This window comes from Phalaenopsis equestris, unplaced genomic scaffold, assembly GCF_001263595.1.
Source record: "Phalaenopsis equestris unplaced genomic scaffold, ASM126359v1 Scaffold000002, whole genome shotgun sequence".
In the NCBI taxonomy this organism is placed as follows: domain Eukaryota; kingdom Viridiplantae; phylum Streptophyta; class Magnoliopsida; order Asparagales; family Orchidaceae; genus Phalaenopsis; species Phalaenopsis equestris.
This window is the reverse complement of record NW_018164444.1, coordinates 56919203-56935094: the sequence shown is the minus strand read 5'-3', so window position 1 is coordinate 56935094 and position 15892 is coordinate 56919203. Positions and strand designations below refer to the sequence as shown.

Genomic DNA, 15892 nt, shown 5'->3' with positions numbered 1-15892 from the left:
TTGTCTACCATTGTCGACCACTGTCATTCACCCACTATCGATGCCGCCCGCTATCACTTCCTGTCACAGCCGACCTCTTACAGTTGATAACCTCTACTTGCAAACATCATATCCCAAATACAGATATAACATTCAACATTTATATTGAAGACCCGGTGATAATTACAGTCCTACGTAGCCATCAACTTCCTTCGACCACAGCTAGCTATCATCGCTCGCCATAACCGACTTTTAGCCATTAGTAACCTTGCTTACAAACATCTTATCCCAAATATGACTGTAACCACCAACACCTTTTTGAAGATTCAACGATAACTACACGCATCTATAGTCGCTGCCCACCATCAATCACCACTCGTTTGTAACTATCGACCACCGTTAGCCATCACTGCCTGCTTCCACTGACCATTGGTCGTGTGATGACTACTGCTTACGACAGTTGTAGTCAGACTACTGTTGTTATTTCTAACTTTTGTATTTTTCTCCTATGCTGTATAAAGACAAATGCAGCTTTTAGTATAAGATTGTAACTTCGCTCTAAGAGAAGAGGTCTAGTGACTAACAACGGCCTCTGTGGTCACTATCATTATTATAGTCACCGACTACGGCCTCTGAGGCAAACTGCCGCTATTGCAGTCACCTAAATAAATTTTTTTTATGACCAATTACTACTTTTGTAATTATCAATTATGACTTTTGTGACCGACTACCACTGTTACAATTTTCAAATAGTCTCCATAACCAACTGTAGCTATTGCAACCATTGACTACAGCCTTCAAGGACCACTACTGTTTTTGTAGCAACCAACTATGACCATTATGGTTAACTGCTAATGTTAAGATTTCCAACTACAACCTCTGTGTCCAACTAATGCTAGTACAACTGTCGTCTGCAGCCTTTATTGCCAACTGCTGCTACTACATCTGCTGACTAGGCCTCTGTAGCTAGATATTACTACTACTACAACGATCACCTCAATCTTTATGGCCAACTATTATAAATAGAGTCAAGAACTACATTTATTGTGGACCAGTTATTATGGCTAAATTATTATTTTATATCTGTGATTATCAGTTTTGTAATTTTATGTCATCTAATTTAGGAGAATATGAATTACTTTGACTATACTAGATCCCATCAGATTTTCCCTTGGCAGTGTTTTGTAGTCTCGTCTTATTATTTTTCATTTATCTATTTATGTGATGGATATTTTTTCAATTTTAAGACATTAATTAATCATTCCATCACTATAAAATCTATAGGCATAACACACCTGAAATCTCATTAAAATCTTTAAAATTAAATTAAAAGATTAAATCCAACAAAATTTCTAGAACTTGTTAGAAATTAGCCTAATCTATGTAATTTTTATCTAATGCAACGGGTACCTTGACGAATGGCTTGTCCTCCCAAGCCAGCCGCGCATTGGTCAACATTGGAGAGGATTGAATGAAGAAAAGAATCCTTCGCTTTCGTCCGCTGGACTTGCGCGCCGGGGCCACTCCGTACACGCTTCGGTTGACTGGCTTAAGCGCGCACATTTTGTTATGCGTTGTATGCGGGGACTGCACAAAGTTGAAGAGTTTGATTGACGCCTAACTGCAGACATAGCTGCGAATTCTAAGCATATATTACGCTATATCTTAAATAATGTGTCAAGTATGGGTGTAAACGAGCCAAACACAAGCGAGCCCAGACTCAGCTCCTGTTCGGTTCATTTATATTTCGAGCTCAAAAAGTGTGTTCATGTTCGACTGTAAGAAATTTAAAGTGTTTTAAAATTTAAAGGTTTAAAGTGTCTTAATTGTATAAGTTGTTTTGATTTTAAAAGTTTAATTGGAATTTACAAGCAATTTAATCTTAAGTTATATTTTAAATACATCAATATAATATACTTTCATATTACATGAAAAATACACTTGAGAAGTTCCTTTTCTTTTTTAAATCACATAATTAACATATGAAAGATTACTTAACACATTGAGAAGATTTCACATAGAGAACATTTCATATGGAGGAAATTTCATATTAAGAAAACTACACACGAAAATGTTTACACATGCATGGAGACTACGAAGTCTGCACATAGTGGAAATTGCATATAGGCAAAAGTAAACATGAAGATGTCAACATATGGAGACCACGCAGGAAGCATATTATATATATATAAGTGTATACATGGAGTAAACTATACATGAAGCATATTATATGTGGAGAAGTGTACACATAGAGTAATTATACCATGATTCATATTATACTTAGAAAATTATATACGTTGAGTAAAATACACATGGATAATAATTTATATGAAGCAAACAACATTCAAACTACACATGGTACCAAGTTCTTATACATGAAAGAACTTAGGGAAAAAAACTACACATTAGAAATTACTTCACTTCATACAAACTACACATAAGAAATAAATTTACTTAATAATCTACATGTGCAAACTAACATCACATAAGGGAATTATTTAAGAATGAACATCATATAAACAAAATTATTATGATATAAACTTCACACAAGAAATCCACAAAAATAAATGCTTGAAGAAGCATATGTAGTTGTGATAGCCTTTGGCCATGAAAATGAAAAGAAGAAGAAGAAGAAGTGAGGTAGGGAATAAGATAAGAAGGGTAGTGGTTTGCTTAGCTAAGATAAGGAGGAGAATAGTGGTGAGAAGAATAAAAGGAAGAGAGGGTGGTGGTGAGAAAAGAAAGAGGAAGAGATTGTTATGGTGAGAGGAAGGAGACGAGTGGATTTTTTGGCTAAGAGAAGAAGAGGAAGAAGGTAGTGGTGGTGAGATGAAGAGAAGAAGAAGAATGTTGTGATGAGAAGAGAAGAAGAAGAAGAAGATTGTAGTTGAGAGATGAAGAAGAGTGTGGTGCTGAGAAGAAGAAGAAGAAAAAGAAAAGAAAAAGAGTGTAGTGGTTAAAAGAAAAGAAGAAGAAGAGAGTACATTCAATGAAGAAGCTAAAGAACACCAAAGAAGAAGATCTGATGAGATTTAAAATGCCAGATTGGGAGACCATACAATGGAGAGGAGAGGAGAAGTGGATGACTTCTTTCTATGTGGAGATTAGAAGGGGGGGGGGACGTTCATTTAAAGGGTAAATTGTAGCATAAAAAAGGGTTCGATGAGGAGCGACAAGGGCATATGTATGCCACTCACTGGCATAATTATGTTGCCCACCTAGGTGGCAAGACATAATTATATTGCCCACTTAGCACAATTACACTAAGGATGGCACATAGGCATGGGTTGGGTAAGGCTAAGGTTTTGATTGCTCAATTGGCATGGGGAAAAGATTGATGCGACATACTAATGTTGCTACTATCGTAGTTATGCCAGCGATGACATAACTTTGCTAGAATATGGTGTAGCTATGCTAACAAAAAGAACTTTTTTCCCATTTTTGGTTTTAGTTGTTAGTGAGCTCCTTTTAAGGCCTAAAACATGCTTTGCATTGAACATCCACCCAAGTAAAGATGGATGAAAGTTTTGACCAGAAAGATTTGACCAAAAGTGAGGTAAGCAAAAGAAATCATAATATATGTGGCAGCCTGTTTAAGTATGACTGAAATATTGGTGTTGCCGAGTGCAATTGACTAAGTCCATGAATGTGTGTATCACTACTCATTTGAGTTTTGAGTTTTATATATTAGCAGTGAGGATTACAATTTTCATTTAAGTGATTAAGGATTGAAGTCCAAGATTTATGAGCAATAGATTTTTCTATTGATATGATTCACTAAACACTCATGATTGGGATATAGGAAAATGTTGCAGAAAAGAGTTCAATTTATGATTTTATGAAATCAAGTCCCTAGGGAACTTACATCTATTCTAGAAAAATAGTTGGAGCAATCAAATGATGGTGTTATGAAACATAGGATCCCAAATACTGATGATCTCGAATAGTGTGAAGATGGTGTTGTTACACTTTTGTGTCTTTATGATAAAGAGTACAATGCAATTAAGCTTCATGTACTATAAATTGAAAAAGATTTGGAAAACCTAAATATAGTGTAGTTATGCTTCAAGATTTTAAGGCAAAAATTCTAATGATGGCGTAGTTCAACTTAGTGTTCTATAGAGTTGAAAGTTTGAATTTGTATTCAAATTTAGAATATTCAATATCTACCATAAGATAGAAAGTATGAGGACTTAGACCCATCTTAGATTTGCTAGGCAAGCACTAGCCTATTAAGAAAATTTTAGAATAGTAAAACCAATGAACCCTAAACACATCATATTCCTAAATAATATGATGGTTCAATTTTTCCACTCTAAGGGCTGTTTATCTCTTATAGGTATTAATGTGTTTTCTTAATCCTAGAGAAATTATTAAGTTTATTTCACTCTTGGGGCAGTTGATAAGTGATTTTGACTTTCTATATATAGAGATGTAAAATGCGATGTATGTGATTATATTTATAATATTTCAATATGGGATACTACGCAAGTATATATATCATTATCAAGTAATATAAAACTTTCTGATTAAGTCCCAAATATTGAACCCACAAGAAGGATTAATTTTAGATAACAAAATACTTAGCAATATATATTCTTACTCAAACTTAAGATGCTATAAGAGGAATAAAAGTTTGATTCTTTTTATAATTTTTGATAATTGAAAATAAACTAAGAAACTGATTAACTTAACTAAAATACTTGCAAGATGAAGGCAAAATAAGTAAAATATCTTTTTTCTTATCATGAATCAATGATAAACATAAAAATTCAGTTGTGGAAGTATGCTAAATGTGTTGTGCCAAATAGAAACAATAATATTCTTTACCCTTACTAGAGATACTATAAAGAACATTAGTTAATATATAGTTTGAATTGTCTTGAAGATTGGCTAGGCAAGGAAGATACTAGATCTCACTCTAGAGTTCCCTCTTCTACCTCCACTTGGGGACTAACATCTCGTATCAAAACCTAAAACTATAAATCAAATTGGGGGTTTTAGCCTGTCACTCTAAAGTCCTTTAAGTCTACACCCTTGAAAATATATTTCCCAATTTATTTGCACTCAACCTCATGACCTACAATCTCATTCATGAAATCAATATGTGATTCTAACCATTTGTTGATCGAGATAATACCATCCCAGATCTTACATGTTCTCACAACAGGTTTTAACATCTTAATTGGTCAAATCAAGAAGTAAATGAAGTGCATGGTCTTGAATCATCACAACTTCTTCAAATATTGAAGTCTAATATTTCACACAAATTCCTTTAAACATTTAATCACTTATCATTTTAAGAAAAAAAATATAAAGAAAATTAATCAGAATCCATGGAGAAAACACAACCACACACGAGTTTAAATGTAGAAATCATACACACAAACAAGTAATCAAAATTAAAAACCAAGTGTAGTCACAAAGATAAACACTTATCTCAAATTCTCTCCCCCAAATATCTTGAAGTTCCTTTGAATTCTCTTCCTTCTCTCACAATACAAACTAACACTCAAAATAAAATAAAATAAAATAAAGGTGGCAGGCGGCGGTGATACAGGCGGCGGTGATAGCGGTTGTAAATTTTGGTGGTTGGTTGCTGGCCCCTTCTCTTGGAAAACCTAAGTCTTTTCTTATAAAAATCCAAGGAGTGCCTTGGTGTCTCTTTAAAAGAATTTTTTCATTCAATGAATCTTTTAGAAGTTGTCTTCTCAAAAGCCAATTGAATGAATTTTCATGCCTATGGGCTATTTCCCACGTTTTATCAAGGGTTGCTTCAAAAACCTCTTCAAAATTTTGCTCCAATTAATATTTCTTCAAGTAACTAACTTTGGCGCTTAAGCACGAAGTACGTGGCACTTAGGCGTCAATCCTGGGCTCTCAGGCACCCTAGTTCATTTTTGTACCTTTCTTCATTTTTGCTCCAAATTGACCATTTTTCACTCCTTTTAGCATTTTCCATCCCATTGATTGTACCTACAAGAAAAAACATACAAATACATTTCATTAAAGCGTAATATCTCAAAAATAGGTATAATAATGTGTACAAAAATACTATATATTTTAGGCGTATTAATAAGCTTTTCTACACTTAGGGCAGTTGATGAGTTTTCCCACTTTTGGGGCGATTGATGAGTATTTAGTTGTAATATGTAGAAGAAATCGTAGGGGGTATTATACCTTACGAAATAATAACCATAACAGTTCAAGGGCAATATAGGGAAGCATAATTTCCAAAAGACCCAAAAAAAAGTTTTAACTTTAATTTTACGTTTTGTGTGAAAAATTTTACTATCTTTTGTTCAATGAGTTTTAATTTTGGTTTATTTAAAGTTTCAAACTAAGTCAATTCTAAGTGTTTCACAATTTAAAATTTGAAGAACCCATCATTTATCAAGTCCTTTAACGATCAAAATAAGATTCATATAGAATCCTTACATTCATTTACTAAAAATTTTGTTCCTTAAATAAAGAACATAGATTTCAAAATATTTTCAAAATGGAAAAGAATCCATGATTAACTGAATATACATGATTGACTTCAATAAATAACAAACAACAAACATCTATATACATATTAATAAAGAATAATAGTTGAAACAATTCCATGAATCTTATCCTTAAATGATGAGTGGGTCTATGCTTTATAAGCCTAGATCTAGATTCTAGCTGTAAGGAAGCTTGGAGTCTCGCATCTTTCTAAAGGCAATGTATCTTTTCTTTTGTGAATGTAGGCATCAAAGTTTGATGTCACATGTATGGGATGTCCACATGAATTCTATGGAACAATTTTTCTCTCTCAAACGGTTTCTTGTAGTCCAAGACATCAATTAAGACCACCTAGTGTGTGTTTTGAATATGAAACTAGGGTTGGTATTGATTCAGCTTTACCCAAGAGAGCTCACCATTACATGATGATAATTTTGACACAAGACACATCTAAAGTTCATTTTATTGTTTAAAGACCATCTCAAAGTACTCCCAACCATTCATGAGTAGTTGCTAAAAGAACTTGACTAAATAATAAGCCTACAACCTCTACTTCCCTAAGAGTTTGTGCAACAAAATAGAAGTCAGACTTATCTACTATGCAATCATTTGTATTTAGCAACGACCCATGAATCTCAAAGTTATTGTTTCAACATTTTAAGCAAATTAGCCTAAAATTTAAGTGGATATACCATAAAGGCCTTTGACTTCAAACACTTTCCTCAAGCAAATTGTAAAAGCTCAACCACCAAATATCAATATGTCATCAGCTCATTGCTAAATTCCAATTGGGGAAGTCAAACCAAACTTATATCATATTAAAATCTTTAATTCAATAATTTTTCTACTTAATATTGATGATAAGATGAGGTGTTGCTTTCTCTTCACTTTCAATGAGGTGCTATTACGATAGTTCTGTCATCGATTCATCAAATAAACCACTCATGCACATAAGCAATTGAAGAATTAGCAAACACATATAGAGTAGGAGGCCGAAACATGCTTTAATGACAGAAAAAAACACTCACTTTGAGCCCTAATAAAGCTTCTTTTTCTCAAACTCTTGGATTGCAATAGTTGAAAATTTTGATAAAGCTGTATAAATTAGTCAACTGTTATATCAATGTAGAGAAATACAATTATGTGAATCCAACTTTGACCTCCAAGCTATATCATTTTGGACTTGTGAGCTACTCAAGAAAAACTATCTCCTGAGATCATCAAAATAAGTCTTGCCAGATAGCTCAATCATGTAGTCATCTGATAGAAATTCATCTAACGAATCAAGAAAGAACATGTCTACCTATGACCTTCTAAAATGGGAGAGATTGTTCTAAATCATGATATCGAACATTTACACCACTCACAATGTCATTGGCTGATATAGATGACATCACTAATGAGTACATAAATCAAACTCCACCAGTGCACATAGCATTGATCGTGTGTAACATATTGAAATATTGTATATTTAGATCCATGGGCGCGAATCTCAACTCTGGAAACTGAGAGGATGACACTTAGGCGACACCCGCGTGGCTCTAAGGCACCGCGATATTGGAGCCTAGACGCTGCTCCCTTGGGCGCCAAGGTGCTCATGCACTCTTCAACAAACCAAGAGACTGATGTCTAAGCATCAGCCCCTGGGCGCTAGGCGCTAGCAACTGTATGAGGGAGTTTTGAGCAGTTCGACCACCTGTCAGAATGTTTCTAAGAGGTCGCGGAGTGACCACTTATGCTGAGAAGAGTGCTTATAAATGCACATGTATCAGGGACTTATGGTTATAATTGATTAATTGATAAAAATTAGGTTTAGAGTGAGTATTTTTGGGAGAATTGAGTGGTAAAGTAAGGAGAAGGTTGTGTATATGCTATAGAGTTTTGTTCGTTCTTCTTCTTCTTCTTCAATGGAGGATAGAAAGACTTTAGAAGCAGTAGCAAGGGAAACATTTGGTGGAGCATCTTTAGGATAGGAAGATAAATGATTGTGCACTTCATTTGTTGTATTTCTTTAAACACACCATTTATTGGAATTCTCTTAGTTTCAAATGAAATTTTGTGTTATGTTTTACATACTTTCTGAGTAGTACTCTTTATTTTACCTTATGCTGATTGAGAAGGATGTGTAAGAGTGGAAAATATTTTCAAAAGTATTTATTTAATTACTTAATGTGATGATTAACCTTCAGATCTTTGTTTACTTTTTATTCTAGCCAAGTGAAATATTAAAATGTGTTGTGAACCATAATGACTTGGGAGAGCTATGGTAGAATCAACTAGGTTAGTCACATTGAACTGCGAAGTGTGAGTGCACATGTTCATAGAGAGATGCAAATGATAGAGAAATATTCTTTAACGGGTTCAAAACGGGATTTAAGAAATTAAAGTCATTTTAACTAATCTTCTTTATGTACTCGAGAGAGGGTAAAGAAGAAAGTTGCTCATGTATGTCACTAGACAAATTTACAATTAACACTTTACATTTCCTGCACTCCACTTAAATCATTACAAGGGAGGGTAACTTTAGAACATCATATTCATCAATCCAAGACTTAGCTAAGTTGGATTTTTGTAGGATTTATACTTTACACTTGCCTTAAATAATATAGGAATAGTTTGTAGGACTTTAACCCAATATAAATTCCAGGATAGGAATGAAGCTAGTGGACTAGAACTTTTCCAAAGTCTAATTCCTTTGTTCCCTGTGGGATCGACATTCCAGACTAAAAAAATTGATATTAGTGATACAACACGTGCACTTGTGTGAAACGACAGAGTGTATTTGCACTTGGAAGATGTATCACGAGATTGGAGCGATGAATTAGACCCGAAATTGTTGGAGAAGGTCAGAGGTGACAAAGGCGATAAGTGAAATCCGAAGGAAGGAAATGAGCGCAAAGTGGAGCTACAGTACAGTACGTGGGAAAGCCATTTTAGGGCATTAGTATCAGTCGTAGTGTCGACCACATCCAACACTAATTCAACACTATAATGTTGGTCATGTGTCTATCACTCGATGCTATTTTTATACGTTTGTTTTTTGGAAGCAGAACCATGCAACGACACTAAACTGACACTAATCGGTCGGTAATTTTATGTCAGAAATAAGTCCGACGCTAATTCTAACACAAATTCACAAATTTCTGAAGTGCTTATTGTTTATTTTATTGAAGGTTTATGCAATGATTTACATTAAATCTCAGTGTGGATTTTCTTTCTATTTCTTTTGCATGTATTTTTTCCCATATGGGTGGTCTATGAGGCAACCATGGGTATAATATTTAATGTAAGTTTTTATTGCATGTTTTTTTTTTCTTTGGAGGTCTATGACGAGATATTTGAACTTATAAGTTCTTCTGGATGGCCTATATATTCCTATTGAATGTTGATACATATGAAATCTCAATGAAGGCAACCAAGTTCCTCTCCTTTTTAAGTTGTATGACTTATGAGGTCTGACAAATGACATTTTTGGTGATATGCATATGTGACACATACGAGCCTGATATTATGTAATTTATAAGCAACAAACAACCTATTTTTCTTCAAGGTCTACTACCTTCTTGTAGTGACACATTATTAGTTGGTTTATACTTTGTTCTCTAAGACTTCATAAGTTTATAGAATTGTAATTATGTTTTTCTATTATTCTTCATTCTTAATGTTGCATTCAACGGTCTAAGTTTTGTGGCCTTATACCTTCAAAAAAGATGAGCTCGAGAATTTCCGGACCCTCTGAAACATTATACTGCTACTCTAAATGCATCCTTCTTTGCTTACTTCGCGACATATACATAGTTATTAGAGATAATTTTACAGGTGTCCAAAGATTAAACCAACGAACTGTGACTTTTTTAATTAGGCAGATAAATTCAATGATTCCACCGCCAATAGTGATCAGGTTTGGAGAGTTTTGTTGAAAGAGAGATTATCTCGTGGCATTAACTTGTTATATTTTAAAAGCCTTATTATTAGAATATTAATTATTATTTTAATATTTTTTATTTTTATGTTACTCATAGTTTAGTGAGGTTTTAGTTTTGATTTTGTAATATTCAAACTGGATTTATATTTTCAAGTATGAAATATGCATACTAGATTGATTTTGTACAACTATATACTAAATGGACAGAAATGTCATTTGTTCAAAAATAACTGCAGTATCACTGCTGCAAAACTGCAAAAACCAAACAGACACCTAGCTTCTCTGTAACACCTTCTGCGCAACTGCTTCCTGTCACAACTGTCGCACATCAACTTTTTAATATGTTGCGACTGCCTTAAACAAACCCTTAATAACATGATTTGAACAAATTTAGAGCAAGGTTCAAACTCGATTCAAATGTTATTGTAACAATTAATATTTTGTTGTTTAAAGATTGAAGTTTTTTGCATTTGCTTTTTTTGTTTGTTTAGCAAAATTGTGTTCTGCCGATATTTTCAAAAAGTTGTACCTGCAAGCTACATTTTCCACCAGACATGTGTATCTGTGGTTGCTACTAGAAAACTGAGGTCTGATTTGTTTTTTTTTTAATTGTAATAGCCACTACAAGTTTTCCAACAATAATTTCTTCTTCAACATTTTCATAATTGCATCTTCGAACTACTGCACCTGTGTGATTAAGTAATTAGGCTATTTCTCTAATTTGAGAGATAAATTAAGCTCCCATTTTTATAGCTAGAGATTAAATCCACTAAAAAGTAGAGTTGGGATGAGTGGCTCAGAGAAATGGGTAGGGAGCAGCCGTGGTCTCCCGCCGGAGGCATCAGAAGTGGAGGAGATGCTCCGCGCCGCCGAAGACGAGCTCCTAACGGGCCTCCGCGTTGGCTCCCATACCATCTCCTCCTCTTCTCTTGATCACGATCTCGCTCGCCGCTTCGATGCCCTCAAAGCACCTCGCCTTCGTCCTCCGATGGCGATCCAGCCTATCCGAACTCCTCAGCCCTCGGCACCACAATCCAAAAGCTTAGAAACTAAAGATCAGATCTATGGTGATCCCATGAATGATGATCTCATGGCCAGGTTTGCAGCTCTCAAGAGTCTCGCTAGCAAGCCAGAGCCGATGGTGGATCCTATCTCGAATCGTGAAGATATCACCGATGATGAACAAAGCGAGGATCTTGAAGACGGAGATATGGTTTCGAAGAAGGAGGTGGATAAAGTGATCATGTGGGCAATGGACGCCGCTAGGCTCGATCCTTCTGTAAATAACGATGAAGACAATGATTTAGACGAAGAGAGTGATCATGAAGACGTCGATGTTAAGGAGTTGGAAGCAGAGGTTGAGGAGAAGAAGAATAGTGATAAGGGTAAAGGGAAGCACGGTAATTCCGATAAATTTCCCTTCAATGGAAGGTTCGTCAATTGTTTGTTCAAATGCTGCTTTCTCTTCAGCCTGTATGCCTTTTTCACTCTGAAGGTCTATGATCATGTAGTCTGCAACGCAACCTAGACTTGAGTAAGGTCTGTGCTATAAGTTGTAAAGGAAAAAAATTCTTGAATTGTTGGTTTAGTTAATGCTGCTAACTTGCTATTATTTGTTCTTCAAATGTATACTATACTTCAATGGCAGCAGCCTTGTAAGCCATATGTCATTCAAACCTCCCGGCTTTATCTGCTGCGGATTCATGTTACGTCCACCATATCCATCCGCGTTGTAATAAACTAGCTCTATATTGAAATTAATCATTTTCTTTTAAAATACATTGTTGTTGATTTTTTTAAAATGAATCAAGTGATACTCGCCTAATAAACCTAGGATTTAACTAAATTAATAACCTTGTAACCTTGGAAATGATCTGTGGAGGAATTAAGAACATAAAGAATGAGAAGTGAGAACTATAAATGAAGACCTATTTTCTGAAATAAATCATTACAGCCCAATTTTTTGCTGCCATATTCTCAATGAAATAATATTCTGAAGCTAGATGGCAGATTTATGCTTCATTCTCATATTTCTAAGATTAAAGTACTCTAGTGGAAGCAAAACAACTGATTTATTATGCCAAAAATATCGAGAGAAAAAATCAACATAATAAGAAAAACTGTTTAATACCATGAAATTATTAAAACCCATCCGCAACTCCCTCCAGGAAATCAAGTTAAACTTTTGGAAATCAAACTTGTGTGCAGATCTTGTAGAACACCTCGGTTAGCAAATAAAAAAGTTACAAAACTGTGTTCGGCTGGGATTTGATCTGTTTAAGTTTGGTTTGAAAAAATTGATCAAGTTGTAGGATAGGCCTTGCACGCTTGAAGGAAATTCATGCATGTATTATGGATGCATGATTGTATCTATACTACCTACACACCATATATGCATATGAATTTAATTACCATACAGGAAAGCATATTTATGTGCTCTACACAGATGTGCATATCTAATTACAATCAAATATATGTAGATTACATAAAGGGACATTAATGTATTTGCATGGTTAGCAAAAGCGTCAAAGCATTTCATCAGCCCTTCCCTATTGCTTATTTAAGGAAGATTTACATTCATTCCACTCAATTCTTATGTAATCACAGATTTAACACATTCTTCAATTTTTACATTTATACCACCTTTCCTATGCATAAGAAGGTCCATTTCCTTTTTAAAAAGGTAAGAAAGTGGAATTTTTGATATGATACAAAAGATTTGGGCTGCAAGAATGTAAAAAACTAATACCAAAATGGTATATCCTGAGAAACTGTTTGCAACTTTAATAGGATTTAGTAGAATTTAGTTAAAAGAGACTATATGGGCAGCACTTCTGTTCTTCTTCTGTCTAGGGGACTCATTCCTTCCTCCCATGATAACGAAGTCTTCCTCACAATCTCTTCCCACCAACTCAAAAAGCTTGCTGCCACCTCAACTGGTTGCTTCTCATAAAAGAATTCTTCATACAAAATAAACTAATCATAACAAAATAAACTAACTAAAAGCATACTGAGAAATATTTGAGATTGCAGCTGATGAAGAAGAAAGACATGCTAACCTTTCCACTTCATCTGGTCGCTTGTCATCACCCTTAGGAGAATGGAACCAAGTGAAGGCTCTTGTAACCCACTCCCTCCAGACTTGCAATATTTGGAGTACAGAGTTTCAAATATTGCGAAACAACCTTTCTTAGCTTTCCATAGCAGAACTTATGTACAAAACCATCACTTTGTCGTCAATTTTCACAGAAAGAAGCAAAAGACAGTCCTCTAAAGATAAACTCAAATCTCTTAAGTATCTTTCTTACAAAGAAAATTAAGAAAAAAATGTTTAACGACTTACTGAACTTGCATGTGAGAATCAAGAGAATATAGTGAGCTTTAGTTGCCATAAGTTGCAGAATATAAAGCAAAAGAACCACTTAGTAATATGACATGCATAAACATGTGCTGGTCAAGTAAGGAATGTTATGGAATAGATTTTTTTGTTTTTTTATTTTTTCTGTTTGACAGCTGGAAATGTGTGTGCTTTCTTCACTGGAAAAGGATAAAATGGTGGAAGAAATAAGATTAAATATGAATTGATTTTTCTGCAAAAATATAGGCTACAAATCTGTAAGATTCTACTCTTAATTCGATTAAAAAAAGTGCAGTACAGAACTAAACAAGAAAATCTACTCAGTTTGCAAAAATAAAGAGAATCTTGATGCAAAACTTTGATGAAGCAAAATAAGAAACCGCTATAGCTCCATACAACAATGGCAACAATCAACCTTACGAAGTGGATCAACATCTTTGACTCATTGTCGGTGAAAACTATATTATAAATTTATATATTTTAACTTCCTATGACAAATGCATATAATTTTCTTAATGTTAGTTCTTATATGTGTTTCTCATATATTATTAGTGATGGTATGTCTTGTGACTTCCCTTTGAAGTCTTTCACCAACCGTTCTATGAAAATAATGACTTTTATCATTGATTTTCACCTCATCGTATTTACTATCATATTTCATCTCAATTTGTAACATATTAAAGTACAAATCATGTCCATAATGACAACAAGTAAAATTGTGTAATATACACAAACAATCACAATATTTGTCTGGTTTGATACTAGAAATTGATGCATATGTGTTAATACATGAAACTTTCTTTCCAAATCTGAAAAGTCCTCTCAATAATATTTCATAATTGAGCATATCGATGACTATACAATTCCTGTTCTATTGAGTAGAGATCATCACGATATTCATTCAAATGATAATGATAACATCTAAAGAGTGCTATAATTTTATCTTTATTTGCATATCCACAATCTAGCAAGTAAAAGTTGTTCTACGGTACTCTAACCTCAACTGCCCAACACAATACGCTTATATTTGTTGCAAATCCCTCTAAACTAGAACCTTCATAGAGAAATTGTCGGTCAAATGAGATTGTGGCCATCATATTCTAGGAAGTGAAACCCTTCCTTTAGAGGTACTTATTCTGTAAAGTTTTATTGGCAACTACCATAATATGTGGATCATCTTTTGCATCTATGACCTTTTTAAAGAATGGATAAAATTATGGGTTATTTTGTATAGTTGCAATCGATGGGTGGCGGCTTAATAAACTCTCTCTCCTGTTAATAATATTATTGCATCTAACACATTATTAAAATGTCTGGCAGTTATGTGACAGTTTACTTCATTTTACCGAATTTTGAAGGGACATTTGAAGCACCTATTGGCTAAAGAGGGTGGTCATGACCACTAAAAACGAAAATATGGTTAGAAGGTCTGTGAAAGGAGTCATCCTTTGGAGAATACATCGTATTGGGATGCATTTTGAGGAGTTATCGAGATGAAGAGTTATCCAGGCACCTCTTGGAGATTTATAAAAGAAGGAAGTTGAGACTTTTTGAAGTCTGCTTGAAAGTTCTAAAAAGTGTTAGAAAGGGGGAGTTTTGAGAGATAATTTTGGAGAGATTTTCAGACACCACAATGGAGAGATTTTCAGAAGATTTTCAGACACCACAAATTTACTTTATTCTTTTTGTTTTTAGTTTTATTTTGAGAGTCAAGAGTGTTGTAAAAGAAAAGAAATTCAACGGAACTTTAAGAGTTTGGTGGAAGATTTGAGATAAGTTTTTATCTTTTGTTTTTAAACTATTTTTGGTTTTAATCGAGTCTTCTTGTTGGTTTGACAATGATTTCTACTTTTAAATTAAAGTGTGATTTTGTTTTCTCCATGGATTATGAGTAGTTTTATTTATCTTTCTCCTTAAAATGATAAGTAATTAAAAGTGTTGGATGGAAGTTGTGGAGAGTATTGATATTTAATATTGGAAGAAGTTGTGATGATTTAAATTCATGCACTTCATTTACTTCTTGATTTGACCTATCCAGATGTTAAAATTTGTTGTGAGAAAATGTAAGAACCGGGCTGGTATTGTCTTAGTCAACAATTGGAAAGAATCACATGAGGTTGTATGAATGAGAATGTAATTCA

The 15892-nt window shown here is 34.1% G+C and overlaps 1 protein-coding gene across 2 annotated transcripts; it reads left to right on the top strand.

Annotated features, from left to right (window-relative positions):
• The first annotated feature begins 11161 nt into the window (after nt 1–11161).
• On the top strand, nt 11162–15238 carry LOC110031889. 2 transcript variants are annotated; one of them, XM_020735315.1, is made up of 2 exons: nt 11162–11793; nt 15110–15238. In XM_020735315.1, exons 1-2 carry the CDS (start codon nt 11181–11183, stop codon nt 15133–15135), a joined length of 639 nt encoding a protein of 212 aa, XP_020590974.1. In that variant the 5' UTR covers nt 11162–11180; the 3' UTR covers nt 15136–15238. The 2 variants fall into 2 exon arrangements, with proteins under 2 accessions (XP_020590974.1, XP_020590979.1); XM_020735320.1 differs by lacking the exon at nt 15110–15238 and adding an exon at nt 15072–15109.
• Nucleotides 15239–15892: the final 654 nt, after the last annotated feature.

Coding starts and splice junctions, on each gene's coding strand:
- LOC110031889 (XM_020735315.1), top strand. CDS start 11,181: ATGAGTGGCTCAGAGAAATGGGTAGGGAGCAGCCGTGGTCTCCCGCCG. Junction 11,794..15,109: donor TAAGGGTAAAGGGAAGCACG/GTAATTCCGATA, acceptor CGAATTTTGAAG/GGACATTTGAAGCACCTATT.